General features: G+C 40.8%; 2 protein-coding genes across 13 annotated transcripts in view; one reads left to right on the top strand and one right to left on the bottom strand.

Moving 5' to 3' along the window:
- Positions 1 to 2,761, top strand: part of kiaa1328 (KIAA1328 ortholog) — a 15,193-nt gene extending 12,432 nt beyond the window's left edge. The window contains exon 12 of the mRNA XM_031849186.1: positions 1,467 to 2,761. Within this exon, the coding sequence (XP_031705046.1) occupies positions 1,467 to 1,689 (223 nt within the window). The 3' untranslated portion in view covers positions 1,690 to 2,761. The remainder of the gene's footprint in view (positions 1 to 1,466) is intronic.
- Positions 2,156 to 19,409, bottom strand: part of celf4 (CUGBP, Elav-like family member 4) — a 27,477-nt gene continuing 10,223 nt past the window's right edge. Inside the window, exons 2-12 of one of the 12 annotated variants that reach the window (XM_031849200.1) lie at positions 18,095 to 18,277; positions 17,041 to 17,120; positions 16,559 to 16,729; positions 16,136 to 16,274; positions 15,290 to 15,442; positions 14,736 to 14,846; positions 13,150 to 13,212; positions 12,704 to 12,784; positions 10,915 to 11,058; positions 9,594 to 9,788; positions 2,156 to 7,060 (exon numbers count right to left, since the gene is read on the bottom strand). In XM_031849200.1, the coding sequence (XP_031705060.1) occupies positions 9,661 to 9,788; positions 10,915 to 11,058; positions 12,704 to 12,784; positions 13,150 to 13,212; positions 14,736 to 14,846; positions 15,290 to 15,442; positions 16,136 to 16,274; positions 16,559 to 16,729; positions 17,041 to 17,120; positions 18,095 to 18,277 (1,253 nt within the window). In that variant the 3' untranslated portion in view covers positions 2,156 to 7,060; positions 9,594 to 9,660. The remainder of the gene's footprint in view (positions 7,061 to 9,593; positions 9,789 to 10,914; positions 11,059 to 12,703; positions 12,785 to 13,149; positions 13,213 to 14,735; positions 14,847 to 15,289; positions 15,443 to 16,135; positions 16,275 to 16,558; positions 16,730 to 17,040; positions 17,121 to 18,094; positions 18,278 to 19,409) is intronic. The other 11 variants (XM_031849238.1, XM_031849208.1, XM_031849218.1 and 8 more) reach the window with 11 other exon arrangements.

Raw genomic sequence — 19,409 nt, 5'->3', positions numbered from 1 at the left:
GTACCCCTACCCCCCACACTCCCCTTGTTATAGATTGTGACCGCCAGTAAGTGATGCATTATTCATTACCGACATGTCGTTTGTTGATGGATGGCTGTTTGAGAGCCCTGTCCGTTAAATAAATCAACAAATAAAAATGCAAATTCTCACATTTCGAGAGAAGGAACCCAGCCAATGACCCTCCCCCACATTCCCTTTCTGCCGTTCTCTCTATCCACAAAGCTGCACTCGCTTCCAGTCTCTCTCTCTCTTACACACACACACACACACACACACACACACACACACACACACACACTCGGTCCCTCGCTCACGCTCTCTTTTGCTTTCTCCTTTGCTGTTGACAGGCAGGAGACCAAATGAGGAAGACTGATTTACTTACTTGAGCTTCAGTCTCTCTTTTTTTTTTTTTTCATCAGTTATCATTCCTCAGCCGACTTACCCCTCATTCACGTTCTCTCCCTCACGCTCTTAACATGTGCATACATTAGCTTGTGTTGCTACAGCAAAATTTGCCTTTTTAAAGCTTTGCAACTACTGATGTGTGCTGCCTCAAGTTAACGTGAAAACACGACGCGTTAAGGTCTGTAGTTACGTGCGGAGGAAGACAAATGTGTTCCTGATTGGAAGTTCCACCGGTGTGTCTTTCCGCTGACCACCCACATGCATATCAACAAGTGCACGTCAAAGATCACCCTTACCTGGGAGAGCTGTGTACGGAGCCGTGCGATGCAAATCGATGCAGCTTTAAACAAGCAGAGAATTATGTTGGCAACATCAGTGGAGCGTGCTTTAAAGAATTCATGTTTTGTATCTGGAATGGCGTTGTTCGACTGTGTATACACTGAATAATTTATCAAGCCAGCCAGACTGAGGGATTGAATCTCTATTAGCTTAATCTTACCCGTTTTGGTTTATTTATTTCTCTGCACATTCCCTCATTTCTATTCCAGGGGAGACAGCCTCGGGTTCTCTTCTCCTTTTCTTTTTTTTTTCTCACACCTGCAAGAAAGTGTGTTTTTCTGCTGGGACGCCCCAGTGGTTTTGACTTGTTAATGTTGCTTGTTAGGGTTCAGCGGACACTTCAGCAAGAAAGCTGTTGTTAACATGTCGAGGAGAGATTTGCTTTCATATGGTCTGTGTTAACAAGTGGAAGGTGAATGACTAATGTTTTTGTACAAGCGACGGGCTCAAAGTAGACTCTGGCCTTGTGCTCGTCTGGTGTCGGTCCCTTGACTTGCACCCTCTTTGTTTAACATTGAGAGCACGTTCTGGAGCTGGTGTCACAATGAAACGGCACAAGGATACTCTTTTACAACATTGCCCGTCGACGGGACACCGCTGTGTTCTGAATGTAGGCCTGTGCCAATCCAACCTTTTGAAACAAGCAGAGGTCATGTGGAGAAAAAACAAACTGAGTTGAATGAAACAACAAAGAACTCTTAAATTCTACTTTTTTTCTTTAGGTTGGACTTTTCTCTGGTTGAGTTATTGGATGTCTTTAGTCCCGTCTCTGCCGCTGAACTGAGCAAGCAGTCGTCTCGAAGACCCAAAACGTCACAACGTACGCTCATTGCCCCCAAACCAGGGGGCAGAACCCTGCTTACCCCTGCTGGGTCTCATCCTCAGAGTACCCAGCAGGACCTGGAAGAAAGCCAAATACTGGAGGATATTTTCTTCATTTGCTGACACAGAAGAAAATGTGTCCAGTTGCTTCATATCCACCTGTTTGTTCTTGACGTTCTAATACAGAATAATTATGATATTGTAGATTGTACTCTTGCTATACTGTGGTTTTAATACAAATAAACAAATATTTTTTCAGAATTGGTTTTGCTTCTAGTTGGGTGTTATGTTGTCACTGCAGGAAAACTGTTTCCCATTGAGCTACGCAGGTTGTCCCTGAGGACAATGCCAGCAATAATACACCCTATACACAATTGTACATTGAGAATTTGTGGGTGTGATTATTATGACTAAAATCAATTATCCTTAAATGATGAAAATCTGGATAACCAAAATCTGGATAATGACATGTTCATATCCAACGCCAGACAAATGGACCGAATCATCACCTCCTTTTTATGGGGAATAACGGTGACGTTCGTTTCTCATATTGATAAGTTATCAGTAATTATGACACGACACAATACACTTTATTCTAGACTGTGCTTTATTATTGGGCTAAGCTGAGACGCATCATTCATTTAAAATTACAAAAAAAGAGTTCAAGGGACCAGAGAATTGTCTGGAGAGACAGGGGCGGGAGCCTAAAGCGCACTGCCCAATTGGAAGCTTAGCTCATCAGGAAACCCGGCAAAGCTTAATATGCAACATTCATTTCCCCACCCTCCGTATGTGCTGAAATTGGGAAATAGATTTCCAGAATACTTTGAAAACCATATGAAGGAAAATGTGATTCTAGCAACACTTGGCTCTAGAAATAAAACCACTGCTAACGGCATTAAGAAGAATGATAGTAACTCAATTTCTTTCGATGAGATAGTGCAGTTTTCATTGAATTGTGCTCTCGGTAGAACACATCAGTTGAACAAGATCAGAGCTCTGTCAAACAATACAAAGCAAGATGGGGAAAAGGGGAATGAAGTTTTAAGAATCAAAACTGATGCTTTATGCAGGCAGTCAATCGGTGATTAGTAATTGGTCAGACATTGGCTCCTTACACATTAGCAGCACTTTAAAGTGACCTCAAGGCATTTCTTCTTGTGTGTTACATATCTGATTGAACAGTTGGTTTATGAGGGAGTGTTTAAGTAGGAATTGTCCGCTTTTATCACTTGGTTTAAAGGTTTCAGGATGGAATCGAATGATACTCAAAATGATCGGAATCCTCCAATTGGCATCTTTTTTTTTGTTGACAATCTTTTAGTAAAGCTACATTTTTGGAACAGAACAATATGAATTTATAATTACAAATATACATAAGGCTTTAGTATTGTACTGCGTTGTTTTGAATAGTTTATCAGCAGCAAGCAATCGTAAAAATCAGTCTTTGAAGTTCATTTTGCCAATACTTCTGTGTTAATATGTGATGCAGTGATACAAAGTAGCACTAACAAGCACACAGATCGGTTGCAATAAGAGAGCTCGAATCTTGAATCAAACGGCACGAATAAATAAATACATAAAAATAAATAAATAAATAAAGACATAAATAAATGATGAAAAATCTGTCTTTGACATCACTTGGTCAATAGGAGCGTTTTGTTTCTCCGTCATCAAAGAAGTGTTGAAGGCGTGGTCCTGCAGACAGGAACGATGATCATCTGTGGACCACAACAGTGGCCCATGCATGTCATATAAAAACTATTTGGTCACGTACCAACTCATAGAAAAATAATGCCATGAAAGCATGCATATTATCTCGGATATGACTTATAAATAAATATCTAAACAAATAGATAAATGAATAGAACAAAGTATTTTTTTCTTCTATAAAATAGGTCAATGTGTGTCTAAACTCTAGCTGAGGTCAATGCTCTCCCTGACTGTATTCTGGATAAATGCCTTGGTCAGGTCCTACAGTTTGTACCGTATCCTAGCGACTATTTTTTTTTGTACCTGGTTTTAATGAGCATTATCATGTTTTCATTCATATATATTTTTTTAAGTATTTAAAGTACTTTATCCAGTCCTTGTAGATAGAAGTAAAAGTCCTATAAAATATGCAAACCTATGTACAGAGGAAAACAGAGCAAAAAAAGGAAACAATTTACAGTATATTCATCGGTTTATGTATATATTTATATATATATATTTATATTCAAACTTCTGCTCTGTTTCTTGTTGTTTTTGAACCACGATACTTTGTTTAACTTTTCTCATGTAAACTTGCAGCTTAAAGTTGGAGCAAATGAAGAAGAGGTGCTTGGCGTTCTAGTTCCCGTGGTCGTTCTGCTTCCCCTCCCTCCCTCATTTGACTCGACATGAAAACACGGTGCTCGGTGAAAGACATGAGTGATCGCTCAAACAAACCATTAGAAAAGCACAGACCGTGTCGACCCTTTTTTTTCAATTTTCTCAGAGCAGCGAGGGGCAGTCAAAGGGCACACAGTGTGGCGATCAGGGACACCAGACTTGTGACATTTAGCTTCGGATGTTATTGTTATCTCAAAGGCAGCTCAGGTGGATGTACAAGACGTTTTGTACAAACCAACCGCGGATACTGTCAGAGCAAAAACGATCATGACGGTCATCTGGTTTGCACTGTGCGCCACAGTCAGGGCATTGTTATGTGGCACATACAGAGCAACAGCGACATCCTGGGATGTGTAGTGGCGTCTTATAACCTCACTGGATTTGGAAGGTAAATGTTAAATTATTCAATGCGCTAAAAAGGTTAGACACAGACACTAGGGAAATAATGAGCAGTTTATAGGAAAAACTAGTAACAGCACCCAACAGGAAGCATTGTCTTCCAAAGTGTCATATAGCCTTATAAATATTCATATATATAAATATTCATTGAGTAATCTCCACCAGCTGAATATGTGTTGAATGCAGGATCCAATAAATCCAAGTCTGTTGACCTTTTGCAGGTATATAGTCGGTGTTAATACCATTTTTGTAGACTGAGAAACTGTATGTTAAAGCAATATGAAACCAGCCTCGGTGATACAGCAGTTGTAATGCGTAAATGGCTTTCCACTCTTATTGCTTCGTTCCACAGTTTCATTATGTTTTTAACAGTAACCTAACATAAGGCAATATAACATCTTCTAAAGGATATGCTTCATGTTAAGTATTACCAGCAGAGATCCACAGATTAACTGCCGAATGGGAAAGTACATCCCTTATTCTCTTCAATGGGAAGCCAGCTCTCTAATTATAACATATTCATCAATATTACATCCCCTTCATAACCATTAAAACCTAATGTTAAAGTCACTTCTCATATCGAGCCAAGTGATGCCAGTTGAAACCCTGAACTTTACCCCAGTTCTGACTCCAACCAGTGGAACATGGTCACAGGTGCCCTGCACACAGCTCTGGTAGTTAGTACCTGTGCTAACAGGTTACCTAATGCCCGCTTTTATCTCAAGTGTGATCGCATGGGTCTACATTAGTTCTAAATGCATTTTTTTAATTTTTTTTCAAAGACATTGATGGACCAGCAGTTGTCTGATGGTTTGTTATATTGGACATACACTGAAGCTCTCTACGCGGCTGACAAATGACATGGATCTGGCTGTAGTTTTGACATCATAATAGCGCGTTTGCTGCTTGCAGTGGTGTGTGTTTCGGTTTTTTTTTTTCTTCTTAGTTTTCTGAGAGCACAGTGCTTGATGGCAGATTCTGCAGGTGACAAGGCACACCTTGACATGGTGACAGCCCATACGCTACATGCACTTTACTGAATGCAAAAGAGAGCAAGGGTTGTGAGACATATTCATTTTGGTTCAAGTTTTCAAAGAGAAGTTTGTGTGTGTGTGTGTGTGTGTGTGCGTGTGTGTGTAAGCTCAAAAGATATGTTTGGAATAGAGTCGAAGATAATTGTCCTTTTCCTCTAAAAATCATTAAGCCTGATTCTCTTAAAGCCTGCTACTGAGATGTGGCTTTTTGCATTTTCAGATAATATTTACACCATATGTGTATTCTCACACATGTATCTTTTAGCAATATATTGTGTGTCAGCATATAGGTAATCAGAGATAGGAATGCCTGCAGTTTTGGGAGCTGCCAGATTTGCAATTCTTCCCAAGCAGAGCGATGTTTCAAACTCCAGCTAAAATCTACAAAAAATTACAGCTCAACATAGTCAGTGGCCGTTCTATATACAGACACACATATATAAAATATGTGCATATAAATACATATATTTGTTTGTGATTAATACCTATTTATCCATATATACTGTATATATGAATACACTTGCTTGAATGCTTGTTATACATATATGTACTGCAAATATAAACAAGTTCATATATTTCAAACGTTTCTGATGTTATTCTATCTATGAGGTTAGGATGTCAAGTTAAAAAAGATAAGGCTGTGATACGGAGCAGCCCCTCCCATGCACTCGCCATCCCTCCCAAGACAAAATGAGAAGAGAAAAAAATAAACATTTTGAGTAATTGTAAACTAGCGAAGTGAGAGACCCCATTTGGTCATCTGAAATAGTTTTGCCTGTATTCAAAAAGCATATCAGCAATATATATGTATATATACATGTGTTGTATATATTTGAAATGTACACTTTTTTTTTAAGTGCAACTCTTCAACCAGTTAACACTGACTGAAAGAGATGCAGTGGTCCGAGTATATTAGAGCTACAAGTCCTCAGCAATAAAAACGTTTGGTCTTTTGGTCCCTAAAACAACTAAGGAATGACAGGTAAGACTCCCCGGAGACCGTTGCTATGGCTCTCCTTGGCAACGGTATCCCCTGGAAACGGACAGGCACTCCGAGCTAAAGATGGCAATCCCCAAATCGAAGCCAATTTGTGTCCTGAAAATATCACATTCCCTACTTTTGTTCTCTCTCTCTCCGAGAATTTCTTTGTCCCTTCTTGTTTTTCAAGTCTTATAAATTGGTCTTCAAAAGTCAATTGCCCCAAACTCAAACCATCTCCCAGAAAGATCTCCTACGGCAATCTTCTGTTCAGTTTTTAAAAAGTTTTTGTTCTTGTTTGGACTTTTGACATCCGTGTTTCCTTTAAGAGTTCAGTGGGCTTGGTCATTGTAAGTAGGTTTGATAGAGTTTCTTTTACTTTTTTTCTCCCTTCATTGTTCAAGTAAAAGTATTTGTGGTCCAGAAACGGTAGCTGTCATTCAAGCAGGGTTTTGTGGGGAAAGAGGTGTGTATATGTGTGCAGAAGGAAAAAAAAAAAGGGGTCCTGGGGCTAACCAGGCTGGTACAAATTCTCTCTGAGTTCCAAAGTTTTAGTACATCCAAAAAGGAGGTGTCCTTGACTCGGTCATCGCTCTCTCTCTCTCTCTCTCTCTCCTCTGTTTCTGAAGCAGCCTCAGTGGTCCAGATGTTGAGTTTGCACTCAGTGGCGGGTAGCAAGAAGTCAACATATGATTCAGCTCAACAAAACCTGAAAGAAGAAATAGAAACCGTTTCAGTCAACTTATATGTAAAAACAAAAACAAAGCAAAAAAGATGCTTGGTGGTTCATGCACATTAAAAGGTTGTAAAGCATATGATTTTAGGAACATTTTTAGCGAGTGATGTGTCTCCAGGGATGGCAATGGCGGCCTGTCAGTTGGTCGGTCAGTCTCCTACTTCAGTTCAGACTGAAATATCTCAACTACTATTGCATTGCTATGAGATGGTTTCGACATGGTCATTCATGGTACCCAGAGGATGAATCCTACCAACTTTGGGGTTCCCACGACTTTTCCTTTAATGCCACCATGTGTTTAACATTTTTAGATTTTGGTGAAATATCTCAACAATTGTTGGATGGATTGCAATTTGGTACAGATGTTCATGGTGCCCATGATGTTCATGGTGCAGGTCAAAGTTTTCCCTTATTCAGCGAAATATCTCAACATCAACGTTTTATACACACGTCCATGTTTTTAGACGCTGTGTCTAAATGACTTTGTTGATCCCAAGATTTTTGCTCCAGCGCCACCAACGGGTTGTCTTTTGTGGTGAATTGTTTTTGGATTGAATTATTTGGTTTATGACCATAACCTGCAAAACATTGTGTTTAGTGCAACACTCGAACACTCTAAACTAAGATGGTGAACATGGTTAAAGTAAACCTACCAAACATCAGCGTGTCAGCATTGTCATTGTAATATTAGCATGCTGACACTGCAGCCTGTCAGAGCCACTATAGCTGTAGAATCTGGATCTTGTTAATTTTTGCTGTAATTGCTCGTCTAGTTTTTTGTTGATTTGTTTATTTACTTGAATCTAGACGATTCAAAGAGACAGCTTGTCCTTCTGGGCTGAAACAAACATTTATTACAGAAGAGACCAAATTTCTACATTACATCAGACAGCTAAAGGAACGTTAACGGGGGAAATATTTGTTTTTAATTTAGATGTTTTTTATTCCTTATGTGTCTGCCCTTGCTGATGATACTTGCTGTATTTTATTTACATGCAGATGGAGCAGTGGGATATATATTTACAGGACACCTTCCTCTCTAAAGCATCTTCACTGGCACTAAGGCTCTACGTTGTGGGATGGATAAACAAAGATAATTTTGTTGAGACAATGTTGAAAACAAATCAGTGCTCACCCTGCAGAGAATTAATTGATCTTCCCGGCAGTGACGCCGTTGTAATCTCCTATGTGAAGAACAATTAAGGTTTGTGTTTTATTTAAACCAAACCGTTTAATCCTGTTTTTGAAATGATGAAGGGATTTTAATCAAGACACACCTTAACCCTCATGTGTCATTAGAAGTTAAGAAGTTCTCCAGCTTGCAGTCTGAATACTCGCAGTCTGAAAACTCTTTGCCATAATAGTTTATTATTATCATTTAGATGTAATAAAATTGGGAATTCCAGTGCAAAAATGTCTATACGCTCGTTTATCAGTTGACATTTCAAACACTGTAATAACTGTCAGTCTCAGGTCAAAAGAAAATGAAATCAAAGAGATGTTTTCACTACCGTTCTCTTGAAAATGGTTTTATATGTCAAAAATAACGGTGGCACATATTTTGTGACACATTCATATGAGATTGCACTATTCTTCTGGCAGTGATTTGCCTCGGGACACCGTCTGGTGTGGTTCAGTTAGTTTGTGAGTGGGTGATAAGTTGCCCTTGAATGAAGTCATCAGTGTTGAATGAACGACGCAGCCTAAACTCTCCATCACACAGATGAAGGGAGGAGACAAAGAGGAACAGCACAATTACCCGCCTGAGGGGTAATAAATGCCTCTCCCTTGGAAGCGATTCCTTCCCTGTGCAACACACAGAACCTATTACTAATTAACTGTTACCTGCAGGGTAACATACAGGGTCACTTACTGTAAAGCTGTTCTACAAATAGAGGAGGCTTCATGTAAGTAAACATAAAAAGTTTGTTTCAACCAGTCATGAAAATGAATGAACGATTGCATGGCAGGGTATAGAGTTCATAACATAGGAATAAAATAATGTATTCAACATTTGAGTCTACATATACTGTTAGTCATCTAACTGTCGATCATAAAAAAGGCTTTGTATTTATATGTTGTCTACTTCCAAAACTTGAAAGTTTTGTCCTCAAATGTGTGGGGTGTTTCACTTAAGCATATACTGCTGCCCGTGGGATAACTGGTAACAATAACTCTTACACAATAATGAGTCATAACGACAGGTGATAGGTGGAGTTAATATTTACAAATGCGTACTTGAACTATCAACAAGGTGGTAAATCTTCATCACTATTCTTTACAAGCAATTTGCCGATGATCAGCGAGTTATTAGGCCTCTGCAGATGTTTTATGACATTTATAAAAGGTTACAGAGAGAACATCAGGCGGTGCTTTGAATGGGCTTGCCATTTGAGCATTTGTCAATATAATATGCAGTGGTTTTGCATGCATTGGTTCAGCTAATCACCTATCAGACTAAAGTGACAACAAATGTTTCGAGATGAGTAGGGGTCGGGTGTCTGACCTGTCTTCCCTGTGTGCAACGGCTGCCCCGGCCGCCAGGGTGGCGGCGGCTGGCTGGGGCGGGGGGGCTAGTAGGGACGGTTGGCGTCCTTCGGCCTCTTCAGCTGCACCTTGAGTCTTTTCATGCCGATCTGGAAGCCGTTCATTGATTGGATGGCAGCTTGGGCACTTCCTGGGTTGTCGAAGCTCACAAATCCTGGGGGAAAGGCCAAAACGAGGAGAGAACGACGAGGGTGTGGTTAGATGAAGAGGCAAAGGAAGTTTGGGGTTACAAAAGAAAGGATAATGAAGATGGGTCCAATAAGATGAAGCAGTCTTTTACATGAATGTATAACTGTATAACTTTACTATAAGAATGAAATAATTGTATCTGTACATAAAACACTACTATCTTTTAGCATTGATAAAACAAATACTATGTAATACGGCACTTCATAAGCATTAATACAGCTAACATACAGTATGACAACAACAATGTACCACATAACAGAGCGCTGCATGCAACCAAAATCACAATATGAACTTGGTGATGGGATGTAAAACCAAAACATCAACGTGGTTGTGCTATTTTTGAATTTTTCGGTTTTCAATTTCCACTTAAAAGTGAGAAAGCATCGAATCACAAATTAAAACTTGCATCTCAAAATTGCAACATGAATAATACAACATTAATGTGTTGTATTAACGAGCAAAAGCTACTTTGCAAAATAGGTTGCACCTGACGGACTCTCCATTAAATATTCTCCACAATCCATTTGTAATTTGCCGCATAATTATACATCCGGCTGAATTGTGCTGTCAGTGGTATGAAGTGAGACAGCAGTCTCTCTATCTCTGCATGCGAGAGCAACTGTTGTACTCTCAGCATGCATTGCTTTTTCTTACAGTAAGTAAGAGACGGAGAGTCAGCATTTGTATGCATATGTCATAAAGAGCACAGTGGCAATGTAACTGTGCAAACATGGCATTAAAACAACTCACTTCTATCACGGTCTATTAACTATTGATGTCAGCATTATAGTAGTTACATATATCACTGAAATATTTATCATATAATAAATTAGTTGGAGCTTCAAAAGAAAACAGCTTTAATGATTAATAGAAAAATTCAAACAAACTCATTCTCTATTCTTTCTTTTTAGTAACAACCAGCTTTTGCACAACTGTAGAGAAATTCTCCACTGTTTTGTTTTAATTTTTGTAAGGGAGGGGTGTTGGGAGGTTAGGAAGGGGGTGTTGACTGCGGTAAAGAAGGTGATTAGTAAAAAAGAATAATCAGAATAAATAACCAATAATCTTTTGGTTTGTTCATTTTTACCCACCAAAGCATTTACTTTGGTTTGTCGCCCGATCCACAAACACTTTGGAGGAGATGACATTACCGAAAGGCAGGAACATCTGCATCAGCTCTCCATCCCCAAACTCCTGAGGGAGGTGGTAGATGAACAGGTTGCAACCCTCTGGTCCTGCACACGGAGACAGAGAGAGGGAGAGAAATAGAGAGAGAGAGAGATAAGGGGCAAAGGTCAGAGAACGAGAGGCAAGCGAGAGAGAAGCATTAAAAGGTTGAGCGCAACAAGAGGAGACTTTGTGAAGATAGAATAGCTTGTGAAGGTTTACCAAAATGCCCCGAAAACTGCTCGTGAACTTCTTACTGTGATTTTCGGTCATGTACATTTTTGGTCGGTGAACCAAGATGCCTGCATTTGACAGTGGGTGTGATGTTAAAGGATGTGTTTCTGTATTTGACTTCTTCTCACTGATTTCAAGTAAATCATTTTAAGGAAAAATGATGTGATGTCAGGATTCAACAACATTTGCTAAAACAATTACTCAACTGACAGTCGATAAATCTGCAACTATTTGATAATCGAAAACAAGTTATATTTCTTTGTCTTATTTGGTAGTAAATTGAATATTTAACTACTGGTCGGACAAAAACAAGATATTTAAAGATGTCACATTGGGCTTTAGGAAAGTGTGATGAGTAATTTGTACTATTTCTTGATAAAGCGGGGGCCCGTTTCACCAAATTTAAAATATTAAAGCTTCACACTGCAACACAAGATAATTTCCTCTCCTGTTTATTTTGTTGTTTTGTAGTTTCACTAATCCTGACAAATACTTGCTGCAGATGCATGAACATGTCAGAGCCCCGTAGGACTCACAAATATATCTACAATTCGTGAGCGACTCTGACTTGTGAGTCATTGCGCTACCACTATTTCAAAGAATTGCTTGCAATAGATTTTGTGACACAAAGGTTTTGAGAGTTAAACTCCTATAATAATAATGATAATAACTAAGGATGTTTTCCTATTTATTGTAATATGAAAATACCATTTTTATAAACCTAGACTTTTATTTTAACCAACTAGCTTGATACTTATTCTCTTAATACGAATAGTGAAATCAGGTTTGGTATCAGGGTTCCAAAAAAACTTGTGGAGGTGCAGATTTTATTTTAGCATGCAGCCATTAGTTAACAGTAATGTTGGGTTGTTTGACAGTTTTAGCTGTAATGGAAAACTCATTAAATTGCCGTTCAATTCTGATAAATGTGCAATGTTTTGTTTATTTTCCACAAGAGGGCAGTAAGGTCCCAAGCATGGGTGTCCTGCATGAGCTTTAAGGTCATTGAGTTCATGAGTAGGTTTAACGCTCAGTTTGAAACACTCAGTAATGGCGGTAAAGTTAGATGCCCGACAACCAGCAGGGATCGTCACTGCATCATAACCCGAGTAACCTGACACTTTAAACTTTCTTTTTATTTTGCATTATGATTTCATCTTAAACTTGTCTCGATTTTAAAAGGCTAAAAAATAAAGATTTCAAGCTGTCACTCTTCACTAATCAATCCTGACTGATACCATAACGTGTGTTAGTGTGAGTATTTTTGCTTTTGACAGACTGGCAGACGGTGAAATCATGCCTGAAAATAAAACGAGGACTGCGAATTGCCTGGATGTGTTTAAACGTGGGTGTTTATTCCAGGACTATATTGGCAAGAGGATTAAAGACAAACAGAGAGGTAAATATGAGTAAATGTTTGCAGCATGCATGAATATTTAGGAGTGAATGGTGTGCCGTGTTTGAGTGTGTGTGTGTCACCTTCTCGTTGCTGCTGTGGAATGATGGGTGGAGGGTGGGGGAAGGCTTGGCTGATCTGGCCGTATGCAGCGGGGTACGCTGCTGAGACACATACACACACACATAGCGCGGATCAGATAACAGTCATGACTAGAGCACGCACACACACACACACACACACACRCACACACACACACACACACACACACACGGATACATACAAACAATGTGATATATGCAGGAGCACAGCAGGCAATCAATCAGATAACTGACAGAAGAGTCTCCATATTACACACACACAGTGAACACAACAGAGAGAATAAATTGATGTAGTGCGACTGAAACACCTATTGTTACATGATCAAAATTGAAATTCAAACAAAGGAATCTTTCTCCTTTCCTTTCTCTCGGTCACCACACACACACACACACACTCACACACACACAGAGATCAGTGCCAGACAGACCTGCATACTGCTGGACTCCTGTGTAAGCCTGCTGGAGAGGATCAGCTGCGGTGGGACTTTGAGCTGCTCCACCAGAGACAGAAGAAGGTGAAGGTGGTGAAGGGGGAGCACGGATGGATGGAAGTGTGTGTGTGTGTGTGTGTGTGTGTGTGTGTGTAGGGGGAAGGAGATGAGGCAGAGAGAGACGGAGGGAGAATGTAGATGGAGGAGAGGGCACGGAGGAAGGCGAGAGTAATATATAACAAAGGTGAGAGGGAGCAGGGATGGAAGGAGCGGCGATGGAGAGGAGAACAGAAAGGAGAAGAAAAGCAGAAAGGTTAAAGATCCGAACAGCGAGGTGTCCGCTCGCTTTGCTTCCACTGTGTGAGGAACTGAATTCAGAATCTCTCTCTCTCTTTTGCTGGGCTTTTTGCTTTATGTTCCTCCTAAAGCATTTCAAAAGTTGCTCATGATTTTTCCAGAGAAGTAAAAAAGTAAAACTTTGAGGGACCACAGTTAAAATAGAAAAACAACACACGGCTCCACTGTCACCACAGGAAAGGAAAAAACATTTTTTTATTTATGTATCTATTATAAACAAACCATACGAAGAAGGAACATTGATTTGTCTGACAGTCTACTGTAGTTAGACATATATACGGCAATACAGTTACAATACACACTCACAACACTGGATGCACCTGTTGCTATCACTTCACATGTGGGAGATGCAATTAATTATCTAAAAATGAAACGTGAAAAAATCCCCCCATTCTAAACACACTTGTTGCTACCACAGATGCTGCGCCACACTTAATAACTACCCATCTGTACACATAGTACATGCACATTAAATACACCACTGAGAAAACACACACACACACACACACACCGATAACCACGTACACACACTGAAAACACCACTATCACCAAACCCAAGAAACACTGAACACATCGTGGACTAACAGCAACACTGAAATACGGTTCAGATAGCCGTTCGAAAGGAGAGAGGTATGGGCTCAAATAAAAGTCAATATATTCTAAGCTTGTAAAATCATGTTCAGCAATAATTATAAAGCCTGTAGTTGTACTTCATCCTTTGTGAACCGGTGGGAAACTGTTGCACGAAAAGTTTGTGAATGTGGAAAAGATTAGCAATTTTACAAAAAAAAATATTTTGGAATGTCTGACAAAGGAATTTCTGTGATGCTCCCCATACCATTTGTGACACCTACATTATAATTATAATATGATTTCTGCCCTGCTTTTAACTGTAAAATCAGGGCCACAGTTTGTCCTTGTAACTTTCAAGTGTGTGTGCCCGTCTAACACTGAAGTTAGACTGTGGGAGCGTGACACAGTTTTCTGCTTGGAATTCAAACAAAAAAAATTCCACAACTACAAATCATTACTGAACATTCATAACATTTCTCATGCAGGTTTTTAAGAGGTTTACAAAGGATGATATAAAACCTCAGGCCTTGAAATGATTTCTGAACAATATTTCACAAGCTCAAAATCGTATTGACCCTTGTTTTAGCCCATGGGGAAGTGGGATGAAAAAGGGTAAGAGGATGGGGAGGAGGGAGGAGGGAGAGGAGCGCTACCTTCAGAGAGAGAAGAGAGGAAGCAGCCACCCTGAACCCCAAAACAACTCCGCGGAGCCACGCCCAAGCCGTTTTTCTCCGAGTCCTCCCTAAAAACCATCTCCTGCAACACTGGAGAGACAAGAGTGTAAAGAAAAAACAAAAAGACAGATTTTTCTTCCACCTCTTCACAGACAAAAACCAATGAGGTACTAGCCACGGCTCATGACACAAGCGCATACTTAGGCTCCAGCAGCCCCATAAGCACCTTTGCCAAACACTCATCTCCTCGACATGCTGACTGTCTGTGGGCTAAATTCGTCTGGCCTCGGCCTCCTGAACATGCTTCAAGACTATTCACGCCTATAAGCCAGCAGCATGCACACTTTCCCGCTACAATGGATGCGTTTACTGCAGAGTGTGCCTCTGAGGATTTTAGCTTCATTTTCAAGACGTCATGGTTTAACATGGTAAACAGTGTAGCCATAATTTATACAGCTTTATGATTTGTTTTCTGTATCTCTGAGAGTTGTTTTGTGTGTTTGCATACATGCCACTGAATTTATCAGCCTTACCAGGGTAATGGTGTATTCCGTTGGTGAAGACAGCCTCTGCAGGAGGCTGCCCATTGGCCTGGGGAGGCGGCATGCCAGTAAAACCATTTACACTAATGGGGGAGGAGATGCTAGTCACTGTGGGGGCGCTGATGCCTGGGGGAGTACTGCCACCTGCAGCCAAGGGTCAGACGGGCAAAGACAGAGAGAAACAGTAAGTTTTTTTCGAGGACAATATGGAGAAGTTTTACTTTGACTGGACACATAGTAACTCGTGGAAATGTCAGAGGGGTCGGTCCAGTGAGCCGGTGAAGACAGTAAATGTCAGGGCGGATTTCTTGACCCATTATGTCCCTCACTGTGACAACAACAGCCATTCTGAATCTGAGACAGAATGGCTGTACGTTTACTCAGAGCACATTTTAATAACGTACAAGGCAATTGCCTGGATCGGCACTTTTGCAAGGGACGTGAAATGTGGCCTAACTATACTCATGAGCCAAATTCGCGGAGTATCCGGTAGCAGTAACCAATAGCAGTAACTGCAGTCTCGCCCCCAGCTCTCACGAGCCAATGATAGCCTGGCCTACTGACAGCTACTACTGTTTGTCTTTGAGAACAACCAAAAGAAACGCAACGTGAGAAAAAGGAACTACTGCAGCATGTCTTAACGACTGAAATGATCGGAATAACCTAAATCGATCAAGAGGAAACTGTTGAAGAATCAAATTAGACCAAAAACTATTGATCTCGGGAAAGTTAAAAACTTTTACTTTTAAAATGTAATTAAAGTACTTTTAGTTGAGTCAATATTCCAGTACTCTTTCCTCCTCAGGCCCTTCACATTTGGTCTTTCCCCACTGTTACCTGACGTTGGGGTCATTGGTGCTCCTGGGATGCCATTGATGGTGGCCATGTGCTGCATCTGGGCAGCAGCAAAGGCCGCCATCGGACTGAGGTAGCCTCCCTGGCCTACTGACGCCATCAATGCTGCCTGCTGCTGCACCTACACAGTGGAGGAGAAGGAGATTCAAAGGAGGGTTGAGAATAATGTAAGGAAAGAGGAGAAGGCCTTTATGGTTATTGAGTTCAGAAAGAAAAAAAAAAAGGGGTGGGGGTATAAAAGGAGGTATTTCCCTAAGAAAATACAGTATTCCTACTTGGATGAAGAACATCTCCTTTTGCTATTTCAGATTCCCATGTGAGCTAGGCTTGAACACTCCATTTAATCTCTGTGGTTTATTGAATGTATAACTGTGGATCACAAAGACGTTTTGCGGGGCATCTTGCCTGAGCGTAGGCTCCGTAGGCTCCAAACTGCAGGGCCATAGGGTTGAAGATGCCCATCTGACCAGCCATCTGCTGCATGCGGCGGATGGTGCGCTCCTTATCCGTGTCGGCGAACTTCACCACCAGACTGGATGAGGCACCCTGTGCACCAACCCAACCACCCACCCACACATACACACACAAACACGCCACGCAGAACATGTTAGTGTATACAGATACACATGACATAAGCTTCCATCAGCACTCGCACACACATCCTCTTCTGCCAAGGCAATGGCGTCAGAGCTGTAGCTGGCAACCATTACCCTGATATAGTTAGGATGGGTCATATGCAAAGGACGAATTTCCTTACTGGGATTAATAAAGTATAGCTTAACTCAACTTTAAGAAGGTAATTAAGCTCTATGTGACTCATCCCTCTACGTGACTCACCTCTCTCACATAAATCTACATGCTCACTCACACAGATAAGATGTACTCACAGGCATTGTCTGGCTGCCGTGTAGTGCACTGATGGCTGCCTGAGCTTCAGCATGAGAGGAGTATTTTACAAACGCACAGCCTAAAGAGAGAGAGAGAGAGAGAGAAAGAGAGAGCGAAAGAGAGAGGGCGAGAAAATGGCGAAGGGGAAAAACAGGCAGTGAGAACAAAAGAGAAAAGTTTTTCTGAAAAGTATATCATACAGTATCACCGCAAAACATCTCCAGGAACAAGACAACAAGTAAAAGGTTTCCTGTTTTTCACCAGGGATAAGTTTCCAAAGCGGCAACAAACATCGTAACCAAAACCCCCCTTTTTGCTGCGTCAGTGTGGCTCGACGCTCAATGAGCGGGCTAAACATGCCACTCTGACACCATTAACAACTTTGGGATCCTGTGATGGGGCTTAAAATGCCACAGCATTCTGGTGTCGCTTACTATTGACAAGGCCCGTTGATGAATTTGAATGATCAAGTTCCCAGTAATTATTGAGCTAAAGCCCACTTAGCCGAGTAAGCTGGCTGATGAGGCCTTGTTAATGGAGCTTCACGGAGGAATCAGAATGATCAAGCCCACTGTAATCATCAGGCTTAGTTATCATCGGGCCTCATTGATTGGCTGCTAAGCCCACTGATGAACTTCATGCAGTGAACTTGTGTAGCACTCTGACAACATTTGGAAAGGACAGTTTCTCTGGCGTGTCATGAAGTTAGGTGGTAAATAAGGAGGTTGACTTGGCTTTTGTCTTCGTCACAGCCGTGTAGGTTGACTCATGAGGTTAATGGGGTTCATCTGTAAAGTGTTGGTGGTTTATATCTCTCATCCCCGTGGGCAAAACCTTCAAATGGCATTTCCTGTTTAAATTGACAGGATCTACAGTATTCTTATGTAACCACTCCTCTGATGATTGTGAAATAGCCCGCTTTGACATCCCTCAACAAGGAGTGTTTAAGGGGAACTTTGCAAAGTCACCAACTTTGAAAGGCCAAATCATTTCTGTGCAGTAGCGTGTGAAAAGAGTCTGCTGGCTCAAAGTTATAAACAGCTATAAACTCACCTTTGCTGTTTCCGTCAGGACCTCGGAGGATGGTGCATTCCTCGATGCTGCCGAAGGACTCAAAAAGGCGCCGCACATCATCTTCTGACTGTTGCTTGTTGAGCATGCCCACAAAGAGCTTTCTGTCTTCTAAAAGGAATAGGTCACGATCAGAGGAGCAGAGATGCCTTTTGATATTCGTCCCTATGTTCAGTGAAATGGAAGAGTTTTTTTTACTCATCTGTACTTGCATCTAGGAAAAAAAACGTTTTGTGATATAACAGATTGTGTATGTTCTCCAAGGAGACATATGTTATCCACCCATTTATTCACACATCTTTCGATCTCAATTGGGTTTAAATGAAGCCATTGGCTTGAAGCTATTTGCTTAACCGCTAACTCTTAATGAGTGTGCTTATTCTAAACAAGAGGTTCATGGTCCTAGGTAGGTGCTCAGCTCCATTTGGAAAACATCAGCAGTGCAATAACAATAGAATAACAATTAAAATGTTCATAACAAGTCAGTGACAGATGCCAATAATTACATTACATAACAACATGTAGAATTTGAAATTTGTTAACTGTCGTGACACATTTCAGCAGCACTGATTAAGCACTCCTCACTCATTCAATGGTGCTTGCTGAACACTGTCTGTTGTACAATGTGTATTTTAAATGCTGAAGCATGTTTTTCCTGGTTGACCTGGTTTTCCATTTACTAATGTTATCCACCCGTGATTCAATTACAAATTTGTAGTGGAAGTCCTGGTCACAGGTGCGCATGGTGCAGCATTTCAACGTTTCTGCACAATTGCATCTTATTTAGTAATGCTTGCTCGACTTGTGTCTGCAGTAAATGTGTGTCCATAACTATGTGCCTATCTCTTTGTGACAGAAAATATTGCTACTGGCTCATATTTCACTAACAATCAGACTGAGCTACCAACCTGTTTGCCTCGTGCAGTAGCTCAAAATGTAAGATAAGTTGCTAATATGGTAATCCATTATTCATGAGAGCACAGTGAGTGGATGTTGTGGTTACCCAAATCTTCCATGTTGTTTCAAGCACCTCTTTTATTCTATATTTTGATAGCTGTGAATACATCACGTGAAGAGAAGTCTCTCATAGAGAGACCTAACTCCACATCTCTGTGTCAGTGGCTCCACACGTTATTATTCTGCTATAGAGAAGAAAAAAAAACCCCCGCTCTGGCTTGTTTGTATTTCTTCAAACCAATCACAATTGTCTTGGGCGGCGCTAAGTAAATGAAGCCGCGTTGGTGCCCTTGCAAAGTATTTAGCGCAGATAGCAGGTGGGGGGGGGGGGGGGGGGGGG

The sequence above is a fragment of the Anarrhichthys ocellatus genome, unplaced genomic scaffold (assembly GCF_004355925.1).
Source record: "Anarrhichthys ocellatus isolate YVR2014 unplaced genomic scaffold, GSC_Weel_1.0 scaffold1, whole genome shotgun sequence".
In the NCBI taxonomy this organism is placed as follows: domain Eukaryota; kingdom Metazoa; phylum Chordata; class Actinopteri; order Perciformes; family Anarhichadidae; genus Anarrhichthys; species Anarrhichthys ocellatus.
This window is presented reverse-complemented; position numbering and strand designations above follow the sequence as displayed.